General features: G+C 40.8%; 1 protein-coding gene across 9 annotated transcripts in view; it reads left to right on the forward strand.

The window, feature by feature from the left end:
- TTC13 (tetratricopeptide repeat domain 13) overlaps positions 1-26,264 on the forward strand; it is a gene marked incomplete at its 5' end in the record, with an annotated part of 69,772 nt that overhangs the window by 17,761 nt on the left and 25,747 nt on the right. For 3 of the 9 annotated variants that reach the window (XM_082422988.1, XM_082422989.1, XM_082422994.1), the window contains 6 exons: positions 3,398-3,473; positions 6,722-6,792; positions 15,601-15,666; positions 17,391-17,483; positions 20,207-20,323; positions 21,280-21,390. In XM_082422988.1, the coding sequence (XP_082279114.1) occupies positions 3,398-3,473; positions 6,722-6,792; positions 15,601-15,666; positions 17,391-17,483; positions 20,207-20,323; positions 21,280-21,390 (534 nt within the window). The remainder of the gene's footprint in view (positions 1-3,397; positions 3,474-6,721; positions 6,793-15,600; positions 15,667-17,390; positions 17,484-20,206; positions 20,324-21,279; positions 21,391-26,264) is intronic. The other 6 variants (XM_082422990.1, XM_082422991.1, XM_082422992.1 and 3 more) reach the window with 3 other exon arrangements.

The following is a 26,264-nucleotide window of genomic DNA, read 5'->3' on the forward strand; positions in this document are numbered from 1 at the left end:
GTGTGTCCCCCTCTGGCCCGCCTGCCTCAAGGTGCTGGGGTATTTTTGTTCACACTTAATTCTGTGAGGCTGTTATTCTTTCAGTGCCCAAGGTTAACATTTTTTCTTCAGGCCTTTTCCTTCAACATCCACATAGATGTTGTTGGCTTCTTTTGTTTAAAATTTCCCTTTAGGATACTCTTTTCTTTTCCAGACAAAGCTCTGCCTTTTCATGTAAGAACTACTTAATATGGGTAGAAACTGCAAACTAGAGAATGATCAACTGATTTTACTTAACTCATTGCATAGCCGTCAACGTAGTCTATGGAAAAACTTTTGAATTAGACTTGTCCCAAACCAGAATGGGCTAACTTGTGAAGTAGTGAGTTGGCCATCACTGAAAACATTTAAATAGAAACTGGATAATCCCCACCTTGGAGAAGTGATTAGATTCTTAGAGTTATTAGGGACCTTCTTGCTGATAATAATTCAAATACTATTTGCCTTTCCAGTTTAAGATGGCACTAGCTAGTAACCTATGGGAGAAAGCTTATCAGTCTAGGCCTTTTGTTTTCCCTAGGTTAAAAATATGGAAGTTAAACTCTTCATTTATTCATTCATTTTCCAGATACTTATTTTGCACCTATTTTTGCCAAGCGTTGAGCTAAGTAAGTACTTAGGCAGAGAGTGGTGAGCCAGATAGGCTTGTTCCCAGCACTTAGGGCTCTATAGCTACTAATCAAATAACTATACAAGTAAGCATAGAAGTATAATTGTGCAAATCATATGGAGGAAAAACAAAGGGTCAACATAATCTCCCTTAAGTTAGGGGTATCAGGCAAGACAGCTTTCAGGAATTGAAACATGAGCAGGGACCTGACAGGTGGATTGGAGTTCGTCTACTAGCAATGTGGGGTTGTGTGTTTAAACTTCCTTGATCATAGCTGCTCCACTCTGTACACAGAAGATATCTATAGATGCAGTATTAGACGTGGGGAAGATTCTTTTTGATCAGGAAATTAATTTGTCCGTACTATACTTTTCCTGCCCACTCCTGTTATAAATTCTATTTCTAATATAATAAAAACACTTCAAAATCAGATACGCTCTTCAGTATATTCTTAATGTTGCTTAGTAAATGATTTCTTCTTTTTATGGGATTTCATTTCTGTTCTCTTCCCATCTTTTTGCACAAAGGCTTGGCAAATGGTTGCCAAGACCTTCGTTGAATACTGGATGAAATAATAAAAAGTGTTTAAAGTATTAAAAGCGTTGTTTATAGACCCCTTTCCTTGGCTCTAAGCAATTTCTTAAGTAGAAAATGTTTTGCACTTACGTGTTTGTCTGTAAGCAGCTGGTAAAGAGGAAGGACTTGTGTCTGGTCACACCTGGAAGTATGTACAGTGCTGTGCTGCCCTCACGTGTTGTGGAATCTACCACTTCTTAAAGAAGCCGGGTGAGGTTCCCATGTGTGGAAGCTCCCAGCTATAGAGCAAAGCAAGAAAGAGCTGACAGAGTTCCCCTCTAGCCATCGAGGTTTTACTGGAAGAAATAAAGTATAAACATTCCCAAAGCAGTAGAATTTTCAGGTGTTTCATTTTGTTTGGGGTCCTGAATGGAATAAGGGGAGAACTGAGTCTCCTGAGATGGGATGCCCTTCTGACCTGTATCTTTTAACTTGTGTTCTAAGTAGAGGTAGCTTATTCTTGACTTGTTTTATAGGCAAACCAAAAACCACTCTGTATCTGAACATCAGTCTTGACTTTAAGAGTGTAGGGAATATAGGTGGAAATACCTGTTACTCTGTTGAGTCAGTGAAGCCCAAGAGACCATGGCTAATGAGTACCAACCATTAGCTAAAGAGCCTATCCATCAGTCAGAAGAGTCACCTGTGTAGAATTATTTGGCTGTCATACATGCCTGTAGGCAGCTGTGCAATGGATTAACAAAAAGAGGAATTCAAATAATTGAGATGTCACTGGGTTCTGATCGTAAAGTTTTGCCAAAGGCGACATCTTTAGTCTTGTATTATCTTAGCTTTTCCTGTCTATGTGTGTGTACAAGTTTTAATCATATCTTAGGTGAATCTGGTATGAAGTTACCATTTTAATGTGTACCCTGTAGGCTAAGCATATCACAGCTTAGCGTTGACAGTCAAATCTTCTGGCAAAGTGACAGCTGTTTGCATAATCAGACATGATTTGTCTCCAAAACACAATAGAGCCGTCATTTTGTATGTTGGACCATTGCTGTCTATAAAATCATTCCAATTACTAAGCTAACTTACTTACTTTGTTTTTCCCTAGCTTCCGCTTTTGCTTTAGCTTTTCTGCCAAGTGTGCATATGCGTGTCTGCATATGCATCAAGTAGGGTGGTTATGTTCATGGCCTGCTATGCATTATTTAATAGCATGTCTTGTTTCTTGGTCAGGTTTTGCTGGTCCTATTATGGTGTCATCCCTGTACCACCTATAGCTTTTTTTTTTTAAGATTTTTTTGATGTGGACCATTTTTAAAGTCTTTATTGAATTTGTTACAATATTGCTTCTGTTTTATGTTTTTTTTTTGGTTTGTTGGCCACGAGGCATGTGGGATCTTAGCTCCCCAACCAGGGATCGAACCCGGGCCCCTTGCATTGGAAGGCGAAGTCTTAACCACTGGACCCCCAGGGAAGTCCCAACAACCTGTAGCTCTTGCTTCTAAAATATTTTTAGAGTTTAAAAAGCAATATTCTGGGGGACTTCCCTGGTGGCGCAGTGGTTAAGAATCCACCTGCCAATGCAAGGGACATGGGTTCGAGCCCTGGTCCGGGAAGATCCCACATGCCGCGGAGCAGCTAAGCCCATGCACCACAACTACTGAGCCTGCGCTTTAGAGCCTGCCAGCCACAACTGCTGAAGCCCGCGCCCCTAGAGCGCGTGCTCCGCACCAAGAGAAGCCTCCGCAATGAGAAGCCCGAGCACCGCAACAAAAAGTAGGCCCTGCTCGCCGCAACTAGAGAAAGCCTGCGTGCAGCAACAGAGACTCAACGCAGTGAAAAATCAATAAATTTATTTTAAAAAATATTCTGTTATCAAGCCACTTTGGAGACCAAACACTAGAATGTGATCTTTGTAACATGATCGATGTCATTGAGTAGTCTGTGGAGGGAGCTTTGGAACAGCCGGGAAGATTAATCCCCATGAAAGTAAAAAGATAGGTGTTCCTGGAAACCGAAAACCACTAGTGATAAGGCGAGGAAGCAAATCAGTTACAGCACAAATTGTGTCCCTGAAGTACATGATTGATATGACTTAATGTGAAGATTTTCTTGCTTTCATATAAATCAAATATAGCTTTAATTTTTTTAAATACAGGTTTCATGGTAAGTTTCTCTTCATCTGCGATAAGCTAAAATGTATGTTTGTTTTTATTTCAGAGCCAGGCCAAGTCTATTGCCGAACAAAAGAGATTCCCATTTGCTACTGATAATGACAGCACAAATGAAGAGTTAGGTGAGACTTGACTCGGGGGCTATTCCTGGGATATTTGCCTAGAATTTATGATCAGATGCAGATCAGGTAGGCAGGATGGTGAGGCAGAAAGAGCACAGAGCCTGGCTCTGCCAGCACGAGAGGTTTGATCTTGGGTAGGGCATTCAACCCTTGTGAGGGTCTCCGTACTATAAGTCATAAAATAAAAGGTCTGGATGGAATCCTTAAGGACTGTTCCACATCTGTGTTTCTATGGAGATTAATAATTATGGTAACGAGTTCTTATGAGCTATTAGCATTCATTAGAAGGTTATTTGTGTGCTGTCATCAAATATGAACAATAGAGAAGTGAAAACAGGAGAGAATCACACCCACTTCAGTCTTCTGCGTAATAAAGTAGCTAGGTTTGAGTTAATTTTACTCATGGGGCCAATCAGTTATTGTTGGGTCTAAGCATGTGGGTGTAGAAAGTTGAGTTCATTCTAATCTGCAAATGGGTCATGCGGTTTGGCTTGTTCAAGGCATGTCTCAAAACGGCCTGGTTTCGCCAGTGTCTGATATGCTCTGGGTGTGTCTCCATCAGTGCCTAGTCAGCTCACACTTGAAAAAGTGGAAACAAAATTGAATAGAGCACTGAACACTGCAGCTGGACACATTTCACATAAGTGCGTGCTCCCGCATGTTGCCTGGTGGCCCAAAGCACCTGCAGAAATTTTTTTCTGTCCAATTTACACATAACCATTTTATCCTTTCTTCTGCCATACGCATTGTATATTAAGACTGAGCACTTCTTGTATTGGCTTCTTCCTTTGTTAGTGCAGATAACTGAGAGTTGACTATTTTGAAAGTATTAATCCCTTTTTGTTTATATTCTTTGAGTGGGCTTTGAGAATTAATTATCCTTTAAGGCATCAGATTTGGTCTCTGTTGTAGTCCTTGGATTCTGTTCAGCCTTATATTCATTTATTAAATACTGAATTAAGAGCCTAACGTGTGCCAGGCCTGTCCTGTGCTCTAAGAATAATCCTAGTACACCCTGGGATAGGATAGGCCCTGAGCTGGCTTAGGAGCTTTTGAACCTCAGTATTTTTTTTTCTTGGAAAAATGACCTCTGTCAACATACATGTTGTGGGGAGATGTGGAATTGCTGGTTATTAACAATTTCTGGGAGATTCCAGCTCTCCTAGTTTTTTCTTTATGTCTTTGAACTCCCACAACCAAATTTAGATCCTAGTACGAATAGTTATTTATATTTGTCCAAGATTTAGATTACTTTTTAATGCATACTTTTGGGTTTTTCTCAAAAAAATATTTACTTTTAGATGGAAAGATTTGAGAGCTGCATTTGATTTTATTTGAGTGGAGTTCAGTAGGCTAGCCAAGGACGACAATTTTCAACATGTTCCTAAGTATAACATCCGCTAAAGCCGTATTTGTTTTTATGGGTCACTTATTCATTTGTTCATTCAACAGATATTTACTGATTATGGGAAGATAGATAGGAAATTCTGAAAATTTAGATCTGAAAGGAATCTAAGAAAATTTTCTACAGGCTTGTTAAGCAAGACCCAGAGAGTCATGAGAGTGACTGAGGTCCCCGTGGTGACACAGCCAGTGAGTGGCGGGGCCAGAATCTGAGCCCAGATCTTGGCTTTCTAAAGGATCTTCCTACACTCAAAAATGCACAAGTTTATGTTTCAGTCCCTGTTCATGCAATCAAGGAATTCAAGCCATTTTGCAGTCCGGCCCCGTGCACAGTAGTTTAAATGCAGCCCAGATTTTTCTCAGGGTAGCGTGTTGGTGAGGAGGGTGGGTCCTGGAGCCAAGCAGCCTGTTTCCTTTGTCTCACTGCATGCTGTCTTTGGACAGTTTAAATGCTTCATTTCCTTGTCTGCAAATGGGGATGACAGTTGCACTACCTCACTGCAATTAAGGAGTAAATGGGTTGTAATACATGTATGTAATTAGGATTGTGCCTGGCACGTATTAAGAGTACTGTACGTGTAACTATTATTGTTGTTGTTGTTGTTTTTACTACTAATGCTGCTGATCTCCACCGAAGAGGTCTCTGGTTATCTCCTTGTCTGCTACAACTACCTGAATAGTATCCATTCCCATTATTCTGAATAGGAGTTTGAGCTTAATTATCTTTTCAAAGAAATTAGGATGAAAACAGTCCTCTTTTCATTTGAAGAATGCCCCCAAAAGCTCTCATATTATTATGATACTCGATGTTTCTGAATTTTACTTTTCTCAGGTTAGTTATAAAGATACTCTGAATCTCTTTCTGCATTTACTGTTTTTACTACTTTTTACTTTCAGGGAATTTAAACTCTGAATGACATTAAAAGTTTTAGTTGCCCATCTTCTTGAACACGTAATTATGTCCTTGAATTAGAGGGTTGCATAAAGCTTTTTTTGCAAAGAAATATGATCAAAATAGTATTATATTGAGTTAGGAATACAATTTTTCAGGGATATTTGGGGCTTCAGAGAGTTAGGGCAAATATTATAGATAGAAATGTAATCTAGAATATTAAAATTTATTGGTTTTTTTGACAGGTGAAAAAGTTTAGTCAAAATTGTGCCATGTTTTAAGAGATATTCATGGCTCTAATTTCAAAATCCCACTTACATAAACAACTTGATTAAAAACTATTTGTGATCTTTAGAGTATATTTTGAGTAGTGTCTTGACTATATTTTGAATAGAAGAGCTAGGGAAAAGACTAGTGGTCTCTTGCAGTGGTGTGAATTATATCTACAGATGAGCATTATATTAATATATATTAATTGGAGCCTCTGTTTTTGTTCTTACTAGGTAATTGGCAGTAAATTCAGCACCTGCAGGAATTGAGATATGTGATGCTATTTGGGTATTTCTTCTAACTTTCACAGTCAAGTCACATTGCCATGTTATATGGATATTATTCAGGCTTATTACTAGCTCTTTTGTATACATAGATAAGAGACATCATAAAGATTATTTGGTATTTGAAAGTGAGTGATGGGCTTAGAAAAAGATAATTACTTCTTGTAGGCAGATGTTTTATAGATGGCTTTAATAATTTAAATCTAGATGGAACTAGACGACTGATTAGCAAGTGCTGAGTGGTAGGAGAATTCAGTTACGTCTTATTAACTTCTAGGTTTTCTTTAACTGCTTCTAGTCGTTGGAGCTGCCTTTTAAGATTTGGTAAAGAATTTAGTTACCAATTCCAGTCTGAGATCCTTTATTCGTTCCTTTAATGTTTCTGTATTTTTTCATAGCTATTGCATATGTGTTGATTGGCAGTGGTCTCTATGATGAAGCAATAAGACATTTTTCAACAATGCTTCAGGTAATTTTTCTTCTTAATTATATAATTGCAAGTTTATAGTCACGACAAAAATATGGACTTATGCATAGCTAAAGTGCTGCAATAAAACATGGATTTTAAGATTTTACAAGAAAGTAAAGGAAATCAGCCCTGACCGAGCACTCTCTTAGTGCAGGCCTTGTAACATGCTCTCATTTAATCTTTGCAGTATTACTTTATTTTAAAGGAGGAAAATGAGATCTAAGGAGATCAGGCAATTTGCTTGTAGTCTCCCCACCATCAGGTGGCAGAGGTGAGATTCAAACCAAGTTTCAAAAAGACAGACGTTAGCTTCAGCTCATTTTCCTCTCTATCTTGATATCTCCCATGAGATGCGGACACTGGAAATTCTTGGAGTTACAGATGTTTACTCTCCATGCAGGAGTTGATCTGCATACTTAAGTCCACTCGTGGATTTGTTTCTCACCTTAAAGTATACTTATGAGACTCTTCAGTGGAAGTATTGGGCCTCTATTGATTGATGGCTGTGTTAAAATCCGATACAGACCAAGTGCTTTCATATGCAAGTATAAGAGTTGCATAGGAGACCTGCAATGCAGCCTGACATTGCTGGCTGTGTATCTCGGGTCATGATTTAACTGTACTCTGGTAGATGCCTGGCCATTATCCATTCTCTGTCCAGGAGGGTCAGGTAGAATTAGAAATACCCAAGTTCTCATCTACTCTGCTGCTTACTAGCAAGTTATTTAACCACCTGGATTATAGGCATAATAATAACTACCTCCAAAAATATTCTCGTTCAGTTTGAATGAAATATCTTAAAAAGTACTTTGCTAGGTGCCTGGCACATAGTAAGTGCTCAGTTAATTTCAGCTATTCAAAGGACCATTCTGGCATATTCATCTGTGCTAATACAGTAAGAGCCAATAGATAGTTTACAATCCAGCAGGCAGACTTAATTTTAAAGTATTATTTTTGAAATTTTTGCTCTGCTTTTGTTTTCTCTTTTTAAACATATGATTAATTATGTTGACAATTCTATCTTCACTCTCAAATAATCAATAAGATATTTTTATAGTTATTACTTTAAAGTGCTTAGATCCAAGGAGCTATGTGTTTGAATGGTCATATGGAATAACATTCTTCATTGGAGTTTAAAGTGCGATGGGTAGATTATAAAGTTTTAAAACTTGCCTTTCTGTTTAGCATTGCAGTATTTAAAAAGGTAAGAAAGCACTTTAACACCCTGGTTTGAAAGGGAGGTTTTGATACATTTATAGGAGCAAATGTCAGTTAATTTACGGTAGCCAACAGAAGACAACAGTACAGGCTTGCAGACGTATTAGCAATTCATTTAACTTTTTGAAAAATATTGTTATCAGTCTAGCTGAAGGCAATATAACAACGTTAAAGAAAAAACTTTAAGTAATAAAAAATTTCCTAATTCTGCCACTCTACCATTATTTAAGTTTATGGCCTTTTCAAAGTATGCATTTGTTTTTTATAATCTGAACTTATGTACTATTTTGTATTACTTTTTTACTTAATTTTATAAATGTTTTTCAGTATTTCTCTACAGTCATTTTAGTGACTCTATAATATCTCTGTTGTCCATTTATTATTGTAAAACCTATTTTTCTTGCAATTGCATTCAGAAAGTAGATCAGAGTTTTTCTCTTTGTGCTAAGAAAAGATATTAATATATTGAAGTTTGATATAACATTTTCATCAATCTGCGTTGGGTTGCTTTCGACTGGTAAATTTTTCTTTGAGAATGTGTGGATTATAAGGTTGGACTGGTGATTTTGGTGATTCAAGCTACGATGGGGCAAGAATAGAGGATGGTGGAGCCGCAGAAAGTTCAAATGCCACAGAAGACAAGACTGCGTCGTCATTCATAACACGTCTTTACGTGGGAATTCAATGCCTTTGGCTTTCCTGCTGGTGCTCTCCTTGGGGATGTCTCTCTTCCCCTTTGTTTCGGTGCTTCCCAGCCTTTTCTGCATTATAACACATGTGGAAAATCATATGACACAGTGGAGTAAGCGGGAGCAAATTTAGAGGCATCCAGATAGAGCTTGGTGAAAATCTGTTACATTTTCTTTATGTTATATGACTATGATAAATACAAAATACAAAGGTTTGATATTAAGTGCTAAAATTCTTTTTTAAAATTTTAATAAGAGATCTGATTCTGCTTTTCTGGACATAACTTTTCCATATTAGTCTTTATGTTTGAAACTGGTGCACATAATTCCTGTTTAAGAGCTTTTCATTGATTTCTTCAAATTTTTGATAGCCAATCTCATCAAGAAACTATACAACCACGTGGTAGCAAGTGTCCAAAGAATAGTTATTGCTACTTCTGTAATTGACCAAAACTCCTTTTCTCACCATGAATCAGAATTTGCGTAAATCAGTCTCTTTATGTTGTATTTTTAAAGTATGACCATTCTTTAAATCTAACTGCTCTTCCTTTTCTTTTATTGGCAAATACAGCAATACTGGGTCTTGCAGTAATGAAACTGAGTTTTACCCCAGCAATACTTTTTCGTATCCAGTATTCAGAATAGTGGTAAAGCGTTTCTGCAAGCGTGGAGGGATGCCAAGTTAGGACTCAGCTCAGTGTCACCAGAGGGTCATTTTTTGTCAGTACATGCTATCAGATGTTCACCTGTTCCTTGCAGGACCCTTCCACATGTGCGAAAACTCTTTATTTTTAAGCCAATAAACATCCTTTAACAAATCTTCAGTGATAACTGTTCACAGACAAGCTTTTCCAGTTTTTTTTAGCTTGTTATCTCCTGACAAAGTGTTTCTCTTGGACAGCCCGCGAACTCCAGGGTGTAACAGGAGTACATCGAATCGGACTCCATTCATAGAAAGCTGAAGACAGATGGGGCCATGGGGGCTAGGATTTTATTATATTCACCATTTATATAAGATCATTTAATGTGAAATTTGGATCTATGCATGAGGGCCACTCATATTCCAGAGTGACCTTTTGATGTAAAGCTTTTATACTTTCTTGTGGTCTTAGCTCCAGCATCAGAGAACAAACTTACGGGCTATTTCCATAATCTTTGTTGTTTCAAACTGTTCCTTTGAATATTTATCCAAGTATGGGTTGTTTGGCACGTCTATAAAGGAATACAGTGTTCCTTGAGCATCAAGGTTTCCAACTGAGCACAATTTCAAGACTTAATAGATCTGTCCGTCGTCATTGGAACCTCTTGATTTTAAAAGCGTATCAATTAGTATTGTCTCCACGTCAGTGTCCTTGTGTCACTTCCACAATGTGTCAGCACTTCTATTGTAGTGTTCTTGAAAGTGGGACCCTTTCCTGATGTCTGTGCTGCTTTGATGCTCATGCAGGGCTGGGTGACGTAAGTGCTGTGACAGTGTTATGAGGCAGTTGGCCTTTGCTCTTAGTCGTGTGACCTTGAGCTCATCTGATTCTGATCTGATTCTGGTGGAATTGAATTCATGAAAGAACTTTGTTTCTTTTTTATATTAGCAGACAAAGTGTGAAACATTCCTCTGCACATGATCTTGTAACCATCTTTTATGTACATATGTATGTGCGCCTGCCACTTACACAGAACTTAATCCTTGTTACATTGCTGTGCAGTGACGTTTTTGACTTATTCGTTTGTCTTTGATCCAGTGACTTTCGAGTTTTAACAAAAAGCCAACCTTGTGCCGGAAAAATAAATACTTGTAAATTTTAAAATCACTATGTAAATAATATAATGAAAATGGTAAATTAGACTTTTATGGGTTTAAAAAAATTGATTCTTTGGAGAATTGAGACATCTAAGTGGACATGATCCAGTAAGATAACAGTCTTATTATACCATGATTTTGCATTTGCATAAAGTAATATTGGACGATTGAAATATTAGTTTAATTTAATTCATTTAAAATTCTGAAAACTTTATAAAGTGTAAATATTATTAGACTTGTGTATTCAAAAATACTTTGAAATGATATTCTGAGCTCAATTTGTTTTTAGAAATAAACATTGTTTTTTGTTTGAAACAATAATTCATTGTGACGTTTCATAAAGAAAGAGTTCTGACTTGTAAACATCCAAAGCCAGTGATAAAGGAATAAAGTTGTATCAATCAAGAAAAGCAATAAAATCTACTGTTTCAATTTAGGAACCTGTAATACTAGGCTATACTGTGGTGTGGTAACAACCACAATAATTATAGATCCTTCTACGCTGTCGGAAAGAAATTCTAAAAAGAACGTGTAAATTGAATAATAGAGAAAACAAACATGTGCATCTGTAACGTGTTTAGGTTTTCTCCATTCGACTGACTCTTCTTTTCAGAATTTTCTTCCAACCGCACAGAAGGATGTTTAGTTATCGTGGTAGGTATCATAGTTATAGTCTAGTATTACGGGTTCCAAATCGACTGCCTGCTCTCCCCTGATCCCACCAGATCCTCCCCAGCCACAACTGAAAAAGAATTCCTCCTCGTATCCTAGTGTCGCCAAGCTCAGTGAATGGCACCGTCTCCGCAGGGCTATGTGAGGCCACATGTTCCACACATGTGTGTGCCACTTTCTTCATCACCAGCTCTGTCTGTGTGCCTCCCAAGTATCTCCTTTGTCCATCTGCTTCTCCCGGCTCTGTTCAAACCACGGCTGAGCCGCTTTCATCTGCCAGATGACAGATGGGGCTCTCGGTTCCTGGCTTCTCTCCTCACACCCTCCACACACACGCACATGTACACACCATACAAACATGTACTTTAAACACACATATACTTTGCTGCTACTTTTAAGTTGGAGATAAAAATCCTTAATAAGGTCCCTACCTGCCTCTCCAACCTCAGCTTGGAGATGCCGTGTTCCCCGCTTCCCTCTGAGCCTTTGCACCGTCTGCCTCCGCTGCCTGGACCGGTCATTCTGGGATTCCCCCGTCCTCTACAGATCTCAGCCCAGGTATCTCTTCCTTAGGAAATCCTTCCTAACCTTGTTTAAGTCTTTATACATTTTCTAAAAGCACCATTTATCACTCTAGCATTTACTGAAGGTATAACTTTACATTTATGTCTGTGATTCTTTGGCTATGCTCCAAGAAGTCAAGAATCTTTTTTGCCTTCTGTGTTGGTTCTCGCTTACTATGGTATTCATAGCATATGGGACGGGACATGGCTCATAGCTGGCCCTGAGTAAATATTTGTTGAATGAATGACTCACATCCCTATGACATATAGTGGAACAGAGGAGAGGGGCGTATCTATTTTCCAGGGGCATCTGGAAGGAGTCAGAAGAGAGGGTTCAAGGATTGAAGGACTTTCTTGGGCACAGAGGCCGTGGGTGGGTGTTTCAGGCAGATGAGAGCATTTGCAAATGCACCAAGCTTGGGAGACCCTGTTGTATCTAGGGAACTACTAAGTAATGCCAATTTTTATTATTATTATTATTTTTTTTTTAAGATTTTTTTTTGATGTGGACCATTTTTTAAAAGTCTTCATTGAATTTGTTACAATACTGCTTCTGTTTTATATTTTGGTTTTTTGGCCGTGAGGCATGTGGGATCTTAGCTCCCTGTCCAGGTATGGAACCCACAGCCCCTGCATTGGAAGGCGAAGTCTTAACCACTGGACCACCAGGGAAGTCCCATTAAGCTAATTTTTAGAGCATGAATCGTGAGTGGGGCAGAGGAAGGAGGTGAACAGAGAGGCAGGAAAATGATCAGTAAATTTTGCAAAGGCATTTGGATGTTACCTCACTGTTTTTCAAATTATGAGGCACTACCCTTTAGTGGGCCCTGAAATTAATTGGTGAGTCAAGACTAGCATTTTTTTAATGAAATACACCAGACGAGGAAATACCAGATTACATTGTGTGTAGTAAGGCTCTTGATGCGACGTTAGTGAAACTTCTGTTTCTGATGTGTTTGTGTGTGTGTTTATGTATATACGTATGAGTGTACTGGGTTACGGTGTAAGATGTATTTCTTACTGTGGGTGAGAGTGAAAATGTTTGAATGTTGCTAGTGCAGGCGCTGGGGGGCAGTGAGCGGTCTCCGCCAGGGGAGTGTCATGATCACCCTGAGGTGGCTCTTAGTGTGGGCCTGGAGCCTGGATGGGAAGAAACAAGAGCGTGCTTAAGGCCGTTGCAGTAGCCAGGTGGGAGAGGAAAGCTGTGAACTGGGCCGTGGCTGATCGATCAGCAGGTGAAAGCACCGGGATATCTTGAGTACATACGTTGGCTGGGGACATGAGGACGCCTCCCAGGGTGGCTGGAGTGGCCACAGGGTGTATGGAGATGCCCGTCATGCAAGTAGAATAACTCTTTATTTAAATACACTTTTTTCTAACTAACCTCCTGTCATCTGGTATAAAATTTTCCTCAGTTGAGGAGAAAAACTTCTCTGAAAGTGGGGTTTCCTCTCCCTGGAGGCCTGTCATCAGCAGGCATGAGCTGTGTGGGCTCACCAGCCCCACCCAGCCTGGCCGAGGTGCCGCTCTGTTGACTGTTCGGTCTTCTGGCAGGTGCCGTTGCTAGGGAGAAGCGTGAAGACCGTCTGACTTTGATTCCTCAGTGGGGAACTCTTTTTCCTGCTTCTCCTCACCCTCTGTACCTGTATCCCTCTCTCAAACTACTTGCTCTGCCTTTCTTTAAACCAGGAGGAGTATTTATGTGTTTATTTATTTTTAAAATTTTATTTATTTTTGGCTGTGTTGGGTCTCCGTTGCTGCGCGCAGGCTTTCTCTAGTTGCGGCGAGCGGGGGCTACTCTTCATAGTGGTGGGTGGGCTTCTAGCTGCAGTGGCTTCTCTTGTTGCGGAGCACGGGCTCTAGGAGCGCGGGTGTCAGTAGTTGCAGAGCACGGGTTTCAGTAGTTGCAGCACGTGGGCTCAGTAGTTACGGCACGTGGGCTCTAGAATTCAGGTTCAGTAGTTGTGGTCCATGGGATTATTTGCTCTGCGGCACATGGGATCTTCCTGGACCAGGGCTTGAACCTGTGTCCCCTGCATTGGCAGGCGGATTCTTAACCACTGCACCACCAGGGAAGTCCCCAGAGGAATATTTAAATGTTTAAAGTGTTATCTCTGGGTGACAGGATTGTAGGGTGCCTTTTACCTTATTTTTTGTGCTTTTCTTCATCTCCTAAATTTTCTATAATTTATAATAGATTTTCTCTTTATTTATTTAAATACAATATTTTCAATTGACAGTAAAGTTTTCTATTATTTTCTGTAATACATCTTACTTAACACATTTTTTTTCTGATTATAACTGTATGTGTGTTTGTTTTAAACAATTAAAAGGAATGCATCGGTGTATTAAGCAGAATAGGAAGATACCTAGTAATCCCACTCTCTAGAGAAAACTACTGTTAGTATTTTGGAGAGCTTTTTTTCTGTGCACCAACTGACCCACATAATCCTATGTAAGTATTATTTATAAGAAGTGACTACCATTCCTCTGTCATTCTGTAACTCATACTTTTTCCCATTTAGCAAATAGCATGGACAACCTTTCATGTCAGTTACACATACGTTATGAATCAGAAATCCAAAACTCTCTGGGAGCCAGAGAAGCACATTAAATGAGCAAAGTGAATTGATGTAGTGTAGAGACAATGGGGGGGCTCATGGTAAGCTAGTGAATACACACCCTTCATCGAAATAGGCAGCCAGTGCCTATGTTTTTGTCACGTTCTCACACTCTCATGCCCAAATGTGGGTCTGTCATTGTTGGATTTTTTTATTTTCCAAGAGAAGCTAGAAATCTGTAATTATTTACTTGAATTTTTCCGATTTTCCATATACCATGAGGCCCGTCTGCTGGCTGGGTTGTAGCCAGTGATGCACCCACTTGCTACCTGAGGTGATGTACCTGATTCTGTTTATAGTAGCCTTTTTTTGTTTTTCAGCATATAGCATCTTATCCTTTATTTTTTCCCACTTTCTCATCATTGAAGTTGATGTGTCTTTTGCGGCAATACCCACAGACACCCTATCTCAGATTTGAAACTGATAATAGATTAGCCTGTAAAATAGCTCATCTGCTGTAGTCAAGTTCTTCCTTCAGGACCTTATAGCCAGGGGCTGTGTACTCTTCTTTCTTAAATATGCAGGGAAGGATTCAGAGAAGAGGCTAAGAATTTCACGGGTTAAATGCAGATGGAAGTTCATGCCACTGCCCCATGTGTAGGGACTTGATGGCAGGGGTAGCAGACGCTCTGTCCTTGGGCCTGAGAGGCGTTGCATCCGGTCCGCATGGGAGCAGGTTGCAGAAAGGGTCTGGTTCTCGCTCTGACCCGTTAGAATAAAGGATTGTATTAACCCCCAACAGACTGTGGAGCCGACTCACCTCTGGTTCCTTGTTGTGCTGGCTCCGACGGGTTCTTTCCTTTTCAGATTATTGCATGACTACCTGAAAGCAGACAAACTAGGAGGAGGTGTCACCCAGGCCCTTACTCCTGTATCTGCTTCTCCGAACCTCCGTTTTCTCTCTGGGCTGTGTTTGCTGGTGCCGCCCATCATAGAACTGCTGAGAGGATTGCATTTTAAGTAAGACGACTGTGCGAAAGAAACTGGCACAGCGCTCAGTAATGTTGGTTTTCTCTATTTTTAAGGGTTTTTTTTTTTTTGATGTAAAACTCTTATTCATGTCTCATTCAAATGAGCTTTAAAAAGATAGACTTTTTTGGTTGGGGACTGTGTATGGACTGACATGAGTGGTGGTAGCATAACGTAGAGCTGTCATGTGTGGCGTTAACGTGCTTTGAGCAGAAACTGATTTGTTTTGTTTTGTTTTGTTTATGGTTTTTGACGTGTTTCTGTTTTGGTCTGACTAGGAGGAACCTGATCTGGTTAGTGCAATTTATGGCCGAGGGATAGCCTATGGAAAGAAGGGATTACATGTGAGTATGGAATAGTCACGCCTGCCATAGTGTCTACGTGACCGGGCTCGGGCCAGGGTCCCCATAGGTCCCCTCACCGCTCCCCGAGCTCTGCTGGAACACGCAGTGGTGTCATTCCAGTTCACAGATGAGACCGTGGCCGTAGGGGACTTCTGCAAGATCAAGTGGCTGGGACGTGGGGGGATGGGGATTTCTGCCCAGGTCTTCTGAGGTTACTTTCTATTCCAAAAGGACAGCCTTTGGCAGCCTAAGCTTTATTTCATGATGAGCTGGACATAAGCCTAGAAAAACACGAGACCTTGACTGAATTCCCGAGAAACACTCATTGCTGTAAAAGAGAGACAGGGCATCAATAGTGTGGTAGGACTTAGAATCTGAGTTCCTTCCACAATTTTTAAAGGTTGAATAAAAGAACAAGTTTTTTTGGTAAAATTTATTTTTAATTTGTTACCATACATTACACTTTCCCAGATAGATATGTCTTTGGAGCCTTATTCCCCTTATTTCTCTGAGGAATGCAGGAGGAAGGTTATAATAAGTATTGGATGGCCAGAAAGTTCCTCCGGGTTTTTCCATAAGATGTTCATATTTATTTCTAAATAAGTAGTTATGTCATTACTAAATTACTAGTTTTTTCAGAAAATCTATTGAAGCTGGTTTTGAATAACAGTATGTCTCATGATGTTATGGAAAAACCCGGATGAACTTTTTGGTCAACCCAATATATTTTGGTCAAACAAAGGCACTACGGTATAAAAATGAAGACTTTTCCTGAGAGTATATCGTAAATAATGAAGTGGTCTAAGATCAGATGTCCAAATTTTCAGTCTTGAACATTCTACATAAACTTTTTCTATTATTTTCTATTAAAAATATTCAAATGAAATTATGTCTTGAGGGAGAAACGTCACTTTTATATCTTTGCCAATTAAAAAAAACTGTCCTAATTGCCTGCCGGCCTACTGGAGAAATCTTGTGTAATATTTGTGTACTTCTGAGACTTGAGAAGGAAGACTGAGCAGGAACTCAGATTTGGGAACGAAGACATTTAGGAAGGAAACAATGTTACATTCAGAGCATCAATAAATAGCCCTAGTTAGGTTCAGGGCATCAGTAAACGACTGAAGTTGCCCTAGTAAAGGTCAGCGATAAACTGCTTCTTCCTCATCCTCATCTCTTTTAATTTTATATCTTGATGTGAAATTTGCTTGTATCTTTAGTGCACTTTTAATGTAAAAGTAACATGCTCATATATTTTTGATATAAAGTACTGTGTAAATTTTAAAGAGGACAGGTTTACCTAGACTTCTCCAGGTGTAGGTGTGTAGGCCTAGGGGTTTTGATGGACACTGACACGGGCCCTCTCTGTTCCCACATTGCCACTGGCCAGCATCATTTTGTACACTGGTGTCCCTATGCTCATCCCTTGAAATTTGTTGATGCGGTGTTTAAATCGGCTAAATTGAGAAAATGCCTTGCCCTCCGTGGAACTTGGGATAGGTAGCCAGGTCCCATGTGCCGTTGATGGGTAGGTAGACCTGAGTGAGTTAAATAATTGTAATAGAGCTTATTTAACTTGGCCGATCTCTTATTTAGAAGCTACGTTCATATTTATTTCTGAATAAGTAGTTATGTCATTGCTAAATTATTAGTGTTTTCAGAAAATCTGTTCAAGCTGGTTTTGAGGAACAGTGTGTCTCATACTAAGCTAATGCCTTTTCAAGGACATTAAGAATGCTGAGCTTGCTCTGTTCGAACTGAGCCGAGTAATTACCTTGGAACCAGATCGTCCAGAGGTATTTGAGCAGCGAGCAGAAGTGAGTGCGGTTTTCTTTTTCCCTCTGTTGTTATTGGATTAGTCGAATCTCAGATTTTTTTTCCTATTATTTTATTACTTAGAAATTTTAAAACTCCTGTATACCTATTGTGTTTTCCTCCATACATACATAACGCCTTTAAACACAGTTGAAATTACTAGAAAACTATGGGCCGAGTGATACTCCTGATTTAACATATGACAGTAACATTGAGTATTAAGGTATACAGTTATGATGTGTACTACCGCTGTCAATGTTTGTTGAAAAATATGTCACCGTGTTTACTGTATACATGACATACTTTAGCAAAACAATATGACAGTATGGTCAAATGAGATTTATAGCCTTTGGAAGCATGTGTGTGTGTGTGTGTGTGTGTGTGTGTGTGTGTGTGTGTGTGTGCGCATGCGCGCACTTGTATATAATTTTTATGAGATATACCTATCTACATAGACACGTAGATCAGGTAAGGGTGACCATAACCGGAACTTGGGGCTCACGGTGGAGACAGAGAGGCAACACGTGGTGACAGTTCCAGGTAACGTGTGTGACAGTGGACACCGAGAGAGGGGCTGCTTGGTCAGGAGCAGAGAAGCATGGTCTGCTGGAGCCCTGGGACAAACTGGCGAGGGGAGAGGCGTGGGCGGTGTTTGCAGAGGCCTCACTGAAGAGGTGATGCTGGAGCTGGTCAGAAACCGTGTCCTGGGGAGCAAGGTAGAGAAGGGCGTTCAGGCCAGAGAAAGGAATGTGTGCAAAGGCACCCCTTTTAATGTTTTTAAATGAAATGGGTCCATTTTACCATTTTCATAAAACAATAGTAAACTCTCCAGGTTTCATGTTGTATTTATTTTGCTGCACATTTAACCATATGAAATGCTTTAGAATTTATGTTAACGTTTTCAATCTGAATCAGACGTAACTTTAATTATCTGATCTGGTGGGATTTCATAGTTGGACTAAAGGGACAAATGACTTTTCCCCCCTCTCTTGGAGGGAGAAAACTTAGCAAGCAAAGGGCACACTAAGTGTTTTAGTATTTTTAAAACTGCATTTGTGATGTTTCTGTTCTCAAAATTATAGTGTCTTAAGTTACAGTTCAGTTTCTTAAAATGAGTTTTTTGTTTTACTGGGGATTTGGCTTTCTGAAGGAAATTCCTTCTCAATTAATGAAAGAATTCGTTTTCTCATGTCACTTTTGGATTGTAACCCTAAGGGTTAAGTGACCGTAATCTGTTCGCTGCTGCACGAGAGTCCTGTTGGTTTTTAGGGTGAGCGTTGAGTGGCTCACTTGGTGACTTTCTGCTCCAGGGAGCGGGTGCTGTGCTTTTCCCCGGCATTATGCTGATGCTGTGCTAAAATGTTATGATAACGCATGAATTTAATCAAGCACACTTAGAAAGAAGACTGATTTAGCAGCTTTAAAAAATTTGTATATCTAATAAAAAGCTAATCGTGTACCCCAAATGATGTTAGTAATCAGAAAAGTGATTTCCAATGATCTTAAAAATATATAGTAATATCCCCCTTTTCTGGCATTATCAGGCAGTAATGTCATGACATAGCGATTCTTCCAGCTAAATTACAGGATACCATTTATATATGTCAGGAATTATTTTATAAGAAACCTTTCACTTTTATACTTTCTGAAATAGTCTACATTTAGTGAACATAATTTAACCTTCTTTAGTTACTCGGGTCATTATAATGCATATTGATTGTTGTGCTGGGGTGTGATAATTCACTTAACGTCTCTAGGGGTTAATATGCTGCGTTGGGATGTTCTTCCTTTGAAAATATAACCCTAGACCACTATGCTTCTTGAATTCTAAGGGCATATTTTCCATTTCTTTCCTCTGTCTGAGCTTTCTTGCCCCTGGTGATGTGCCTGCCTGAATCTTCTCTCCCTTGCTGGTTTTAAGTTCCTGCAGAGGAGGAAACCAGTTAGTAAACCTTGATGGAAATGACCTATTATAAGAACAAAATTAACCCTAATTTAAGGACCTTTGTTCCGGATAAATTGCTTGAGCTTGATTGCATGAGTACTGATACCCATTTTGGGTTTTCTTATGTCATTTGGGTGAACTTCTGCATTCTGAGCTGTCTTCCGTATTGTCATTGTTGCCTGAACACAACCGATTGCTGGATCAAAAGAGCATTCAGAACAGGCCTGCAGATGTTTCTTCACGGCCTTGCAGATCATGACTGATGAGTTGAGAGTCGTTCGCAGAAGAGGGCTTACAAAACACCTGGAATGCTAGAAATTGCCATTCAGCACTTAATACTACAGACGGCATAGCTAGACACCATGGAGGACTCCAGTCTGTGTTTAACAATTCCTCTATTTTAATGGTTCAAAGTTATCTTTCAGATGAATTTGACATGCCAAATTTTGTTTTGAAAGGTAAATGATAGGTTGGGGAACAAATGGTCACACTTCAAGAAAAGCAACATCTGTTTTGACCTAGAACATGAAACAATGACAAGGCAATTGCCATGGTCATAGTTCATCCGCATCCCCTTGGCTGGACAAGATGGGCAGCCCCTCCTCAGCTGTTGACTTTGAACCTCACTGCATAGTACGTGGAGTCAAGGGTTCTAGACTGCTGAGAGAGTCACACTGTGAATGTGGGGTGGTGAAGCGGAATTGAAAAGTCAAAAACATTGACAGTTGTAGGGACGATCATTGGGACTTTTCTCCCCTAATTATATTTTTGGGTTTATAGATTCTGTCCCCTCTGGGACGAATTAATGAAGCAGTGAATGATCTCACTAAAGCTATTCAACTTCAGCCCTCAGCACGGCTGTACAGACACCGCGGGACCCTGTACTTCATATCAGAGGTGAATTGTTCTTGCCTTAAAACTTGCCCTTTCATGATGATAAAGATTTAGCCTTTCCTTCTACTTCAGAAAGCTGCTATTTGATAGATTTGGGTTTGGGGCTGTATAATAATAGTTCGTGATATAAGACAGTTATGAAAGCATTTTCTTTAGCTGAAGTCGAACCCAGTGGAGAAATATTAAGTACCAGGAACACATTTTCTTGCTTGAACTGTCAGCAGTAACTAATTCTGGGCTGGGGGAAAAAAGAAAGCGTGAGAAACAGAAGAAGAGAAATTTGGTTTACAGATTATACTTTAAATGTTCTTGCAAATGTCAGCATAGAGAAGCAGGTATGCATGTTGTCAATGTGTGATCATTCAACTTAGAGGTACAATTTGAATTTCTTTGGGTATCACAACCCGAAAACCATAACCTGAACTAATACGGCTTCCCAGACTGTAGCTTCTCAATCTAGCAAGATTATCTTTTATCATCAGAGTGGTATTTATGACTGCCATAGCTATTTTTGTGGGCTTACAGTCATTTTAATAACAATTTTCTATTGCAAAAGAAAGTAGATTTAAAAAATCTCAACATGACACATTTTAAGGTTGATCTATGTACTAATTATTTTAGAATTCAGTATAATAAAATGCTAGTCTCAGAAAATAATTTTTAAAGTTTCTATAACAGATTATGACTTTAATGGAATTTAAAATAATATTCTTTTTTGTGGTCGAGACAGTATGCTTAAATTAAACCTTTGTGAGTTTCTCCTGTCAATTGAAATCAACTCTTTCCACAAACAGTGTAAGCATTCTTCTAATATTCGTGGTCATGAAATGTTTCCTTTAAAGCCAGAAAGGGCACAAACTAAATTGGGATTTTTTTTCCTCTATCAGTCGAAAGTAGGACATGTCCAAATATCTAACGAATACTACTTTATTTATTTTTTTTCATTCTCCCTTTTGTAGGACTATGCAACAGCCCACGAAGACTTTCAGCAGTCCTTAGAACTGAACAAAAACCAGCCCATAGCTATGCTATACAAAGGTTTAACTTTCTTTCACAGAGGACTTTTGAAGGTGAAAGTGCTGTGCAATATGTGTACCTACAGTGATCCTGTTTCTCCTTTGCGGTGAATTGAGTGGGGTTTAGTCTGGCAGGTTTTAAAATGACGTCTCAAGTGTCTCATTGGTTTATTTTAGAAAGTCGTTTGCATCAAGATATTTATTGAGCGCCTACTATCTGATAGGTACTTGGAGGAAGGTGCAGAAGGGGAGAGGATGAAAGGTTATAAGGGAGAAATAATGCTTTACACTTGGGACGAATACAGTTTACAAAGGCTTTCCCCACAGATAACTTCTCATAGGGTGAATACCCTAAAGAAAGCAGTAAAAGCAAAGTGCTTTGGAAGCAGAGGTGAGAAAGATTCATTTGAACTCGGGAGTTAGGGAAGGTCCAGAGAACAAGCGGACTTCGTCCTGACCTGGAAGGCAGAGCAGGGTTGGGAAGGAGAAGGGCTCTGAGGACGAGAGGAAGGTGTGAGTGATGACGTGGGGAGCAGGGCCATGGTCAGGCCCTTGAGCAAATAGTCAGGCTGAGTGTGAGGGGCTGGAGCGCAGGGCAGGGGCCCTGAAAGGTCTCGAGTACTGACTTTAGTTGGTAGGCCCAGAGGAGCTGTGAAGTCTAGATCTGGGGGAAAATACAGAGTTGAGACCCAATCTGTACCGAGGAAGTGGTTACTGATGCAGCGGTGGCCGAGGAGGATGGGGACAGGGGACTGATGAGGGGTCGCTGGCCCCGTTCAGGTCAGGGGCGGCCAGACTGCCTCGGGTCCTCTGGGGGCCGCAGGAGCGGTCCCAGCACTGTCCCTTGAAGACTGCTGTCGGGAGAAGGAGACGAGGGACAAAGGAGAGGCTCTGTCTCAGCTGAGTGGGGCAGGGACGTCACTGCCAGCGTGCCTGCCCCTCCTCCTGCCCGGGACTCTGCGTTCTGTCCTGCAGCAGCTTCTCTCCGGCCGGGGCGAGGGGCAGAAACACGGCTGAGAGTGGAGCTCTGGCTCTCACCCAAGGCCTGACACCCCAAACTGCCCGACTGAAGACAGCCGGCCTGAGAGTCACAGACGGTCTGCCCGCCTAGGTGAAGACACTCATTCTGACCAGGAGGTGGAGAATTCAGAGTAGGTCCCACTTAACCCTGAACTTGGAAAGGTGGGAAGAGCTTCAACAGCCTGGGGCAGAGAAGGGTACTCTGGCAGAAAGAACATGTGTGTTATTGAAACTAGTTCTGAGGATCTGACACACACATAAACACACACACTGGGAGGGTGGGGAGAGAGTTTACCTCTAAAGAGGCCACAAGTTGTAAGTCCTCCGTGTTACAGACAGTGCCTGTCACATAGTAGGTGCTCAGTAAGAATCCGTGGGGTAAATGCATATCAAGGGCAGAGAGCTGAGTTGGAGTTGGAAGGCCTTGCTCTGAGCTCTCGCTCTGAATCTTATTAACTGCACTGCTGAACCCGCTGCTTGAACTCTTTCAGCCCGTCCTTCCACATTTATCAGGCAGAGGTGATGCTACTCTCTGCCTCTTCAAGTGACAGTGAGGATTCCATAGAACAACATGTGTGAAAAGTCCTTTATAAACTGTAAACCTGAATCAGGTATTGATTATGATACAGATTATTTTACATGTGAGAATGTGATTTAATCGAAGTTTTGTGGACTCTAAAACATAACTCCCGTCCATTAAAAACCAAACTAGAAGGAATTTTGCAAATCTTCTTTCATACACCTCATCTCCGTTTTGCAAGTATGTGGAGGTGGTCCTAACAGGGACCCTCTCCGTCCCCCTTCAAGGATTCAGACAGGCAGTGCAGGCTTTGAGTTACGTAACGTGTGCTTTGAGCAGCTGCCAGGTGATGTCTTCCAGTTTATTTTGTCTCTGCCCTCTGTCTTCTCATCTTCTCTCAGTGCCCTTCAGTTAAAAAATTGAGAATCACAATGCTGTGTTCAGAGTCTCTCCCTTGAGTATCGCATGAAGGAGAAAGAGATCTGAAATAGAAAAAAAAAAAAGGCCAATTATCAGTACTAAGAGGGTACAGATAATCTTTAAAGTAAACAAATGCAAACAGTTGATTTCACTTTTAACTATAAAGCCATGTTTAGGAAGGTGGGCAGGGCCCTTTGTGTTATTTTGAAATGAGAATTTTTCAGAAAAGAGCCATGACAGAGACACTAAGTAGAAAATGGACATGGACCAAAATTCAGTTTGGTTTATTCCAAACCTCCTGGATGAAGACCTAGAAACAATGCTTTCATTCTCTGAGTGTTAGCAGCCCCTCAGTGAACCAGTCTCACCAAATAGTTTGGTCTTCCCTCCTTTTCACCACGCCTACCGACACAGCAGCAACGTGTGTAACAGATGGGAACTTTTTCTTTGCATTTTATAGATCTGCCGTCCGAGGAGGTCAGAGTGTTTACGTAGTGTCTCACTCGTCCCAAAAGCATTCCCGTGAAGTACAGAAGGAGCAGAGGGTGTCCCAGTTACAGAGATTGGAAAACTGAGTCAGTGGTGAAATGCCTTAATTACATTAATGAACTTAGTTCAGGTATCTCTCTTTCTATCGTTAACTGTAGAGGCGAAGCATTAAATGGACCAATGAGTTTGAGCTATCTCTGTATCCTAAAGGTGGTCTCTCCAGGTCAACAGCAGTTTAGAAATTAAGCGGGTGATGGCTTATTTACTTTATGACATAATACGTTAGAAATATATTAGGATATTTTACATGACAAATTTCACAATTGTCCAATTCAGAAGATATATCAGACATTTTGGATTTTCCTAGGGAGTAAAACAGCAAGAACTTTTCTACTGAATCCTACCCATGTTGTAAGGATATTTCAAAAATTGTATATTATAAGCCTGTACTTTGAGAGTTACCTGCGATTGTTCTGTTCAGTTATACCGAGCAGCCCCAGGGTGATGGCTGCCCTTTAGCTAGTAAAGAAGGTGGTGACTTAAGTGGTGGTGATTGCATTCACGATGCCAACGAATTCAGAGCCAGTTCATGTGCTTAGAGATTGATTCAACGAACGTAGTTTCTTTGTTCCCAGTGGCTCAAAAATCTTGATTCTGCTGTGTCCCCTCTTTGGCAGAATGAGGTAGAGAGCTGTGCAGTGATTAGACAGGAACCCCGAAACCAAAGACTCTTAAAAGCTGAAGAGAAATCAGACTTTGAAGAACTGTGGCGTCCAAGCATGCAGTAAGTGCAGTGGGCAGCGGCCACCTCCTGGGCATCTCCACTAGACGTCCACGAACACCCCAGACATCGCACGCCCCAGTGGACTCACGACCCCGCCCCCGTACTTCCTAACGTTCCTCAACGCCTCCCTCCACCCGGGCTCTCAGCCTAAACTCCTCCTGCCCTCTCTTCTCCCTCATCCCTCCCTTGTACCCAGACAGCCACCAAATTCTCTCTTAGTTTGCCTTTAAAACTCTCTCCCGAAGTTGACCCTTCTTTCCCTCTCTTCAGAGGCACTGTCTCAAGCTGAGCTTCCATTATCTCTTGCCTGTTCCATCACGGCCGCCTCCCATCTGGGCTCCATCCTCTCCCCTCTCCAGCGTGTCTTCTCCTTTTTTACCAGCAGTTTTCATGTTTACAAAAGAGTAAATTTTGTGAGGTCCCACACCTCCTCAGAGCCCCCAGTCCTCGTTGCTTCCTTCCTTCTGGCCCCGGCTTTCCCTCTTCCCCACTCCCCCCGACCCCATGCCCCCTGCGCTCCTGCCCCTCCGGCTTTCCCAGCGTCGGTGAGCGCTCTGTGCCGCTGTGCGGTGCCCCCTGCCCCGTCCAAGATGCCCTCTTGCTTTACCAAACTCCTCGTTCTTTAAGACCCAGCTCAGTTGTCAGCACCTCTGTACAGCCTCTTCTGGTCTCCCAGGCTCAGTTGGTGGTTTCTTTCTCTTTATTCCCAGAGCCTCTTCCTCATATCTGTTCTGTAGCTCTTAGTTTGTATTCTAATAACCTGGTTACCTACTTGGCTTTCTAATGACACTGTGAGTTCTCAGAGTACAGAGGTAATGACTCACCTATCTTTATGTCCCGTTACCTCCTGCTATCCCTGGCACATAGTAGGCGCTCAGTATATGTTTGTTGAATTAAAAGTACAGTTGTACAAATCCTAAAAGATCAAGACTACGTCACGGCAGGAAGCCCAATGAAGAGTGGTCTTTTACATTTCTTCGCTGTTAAAATTTATCCGTTCTCGTCTTTCACCCAAAAAGTAGCTATTCAGTGGCATTCCTTCATGAGGCGATTTTGTCCTCAGTATTACCTTTGAAGAGTTTCAAAGCCAGCCTCTCTTGCCCTGCTGGCCCCCTCTGAGAAAATCAAGAAGCAGGGGCTGAATGACTTTCTGAAAAGAATCAAGATTGTATAGCTTTTGAAAAACTATTTTGTGTGCCTACCGGGGCATTAAATATTTATTGAGTGCCTACCATGGGCAAGGCATTTGATATCTTTAGTGGTTTTCTGCTCTGAATTCTCTAATCAGGTTGAAATGATCTATTCCAGAAGTCTTAAAGTCAAGTCTTTCTCAATTAAAGCTCTTAGAGATTGTGAACCTTTATAGCCGTTAAGTAAGATATGTCTTTTCCTTGGGAAATGTGTGAAATGTCTTCGTAATTTTTTTTTATCACAATAAACAAAGTCATAATGAAAAGTACGTTCAATCCCAGTGTAAGCCTAGGATGTTTATTCTGAAACATTTCATCACCAATTTTTATTTTATCACCAATTTCCCCAGAGAGTCCCCCTGCAGCCAAGTGCACTGTGGTTCCGAGGGCTCCCTTGAAAGTATAGTGTGTGCAGCTCTGGGCCCTTAGTGCCGCCTTGAGCTGTGCTGGCAGGAGTCATGCCCACCTGCCCCCAACTTGAAGGTTTCTCCTGTATTTTATGGTT

This window comes from Balaenoptera physalus (genome assembly GCF_965194825.1).
Source record: "Balaenoptera physalus genome assembly, chromosome: 14".
NCBI lineage: Eukaryota > Metazoa > Chordata > Mammalia > Artiodactyla > Balaenopteridae > Balaenoptera > Balaenoptera physalus.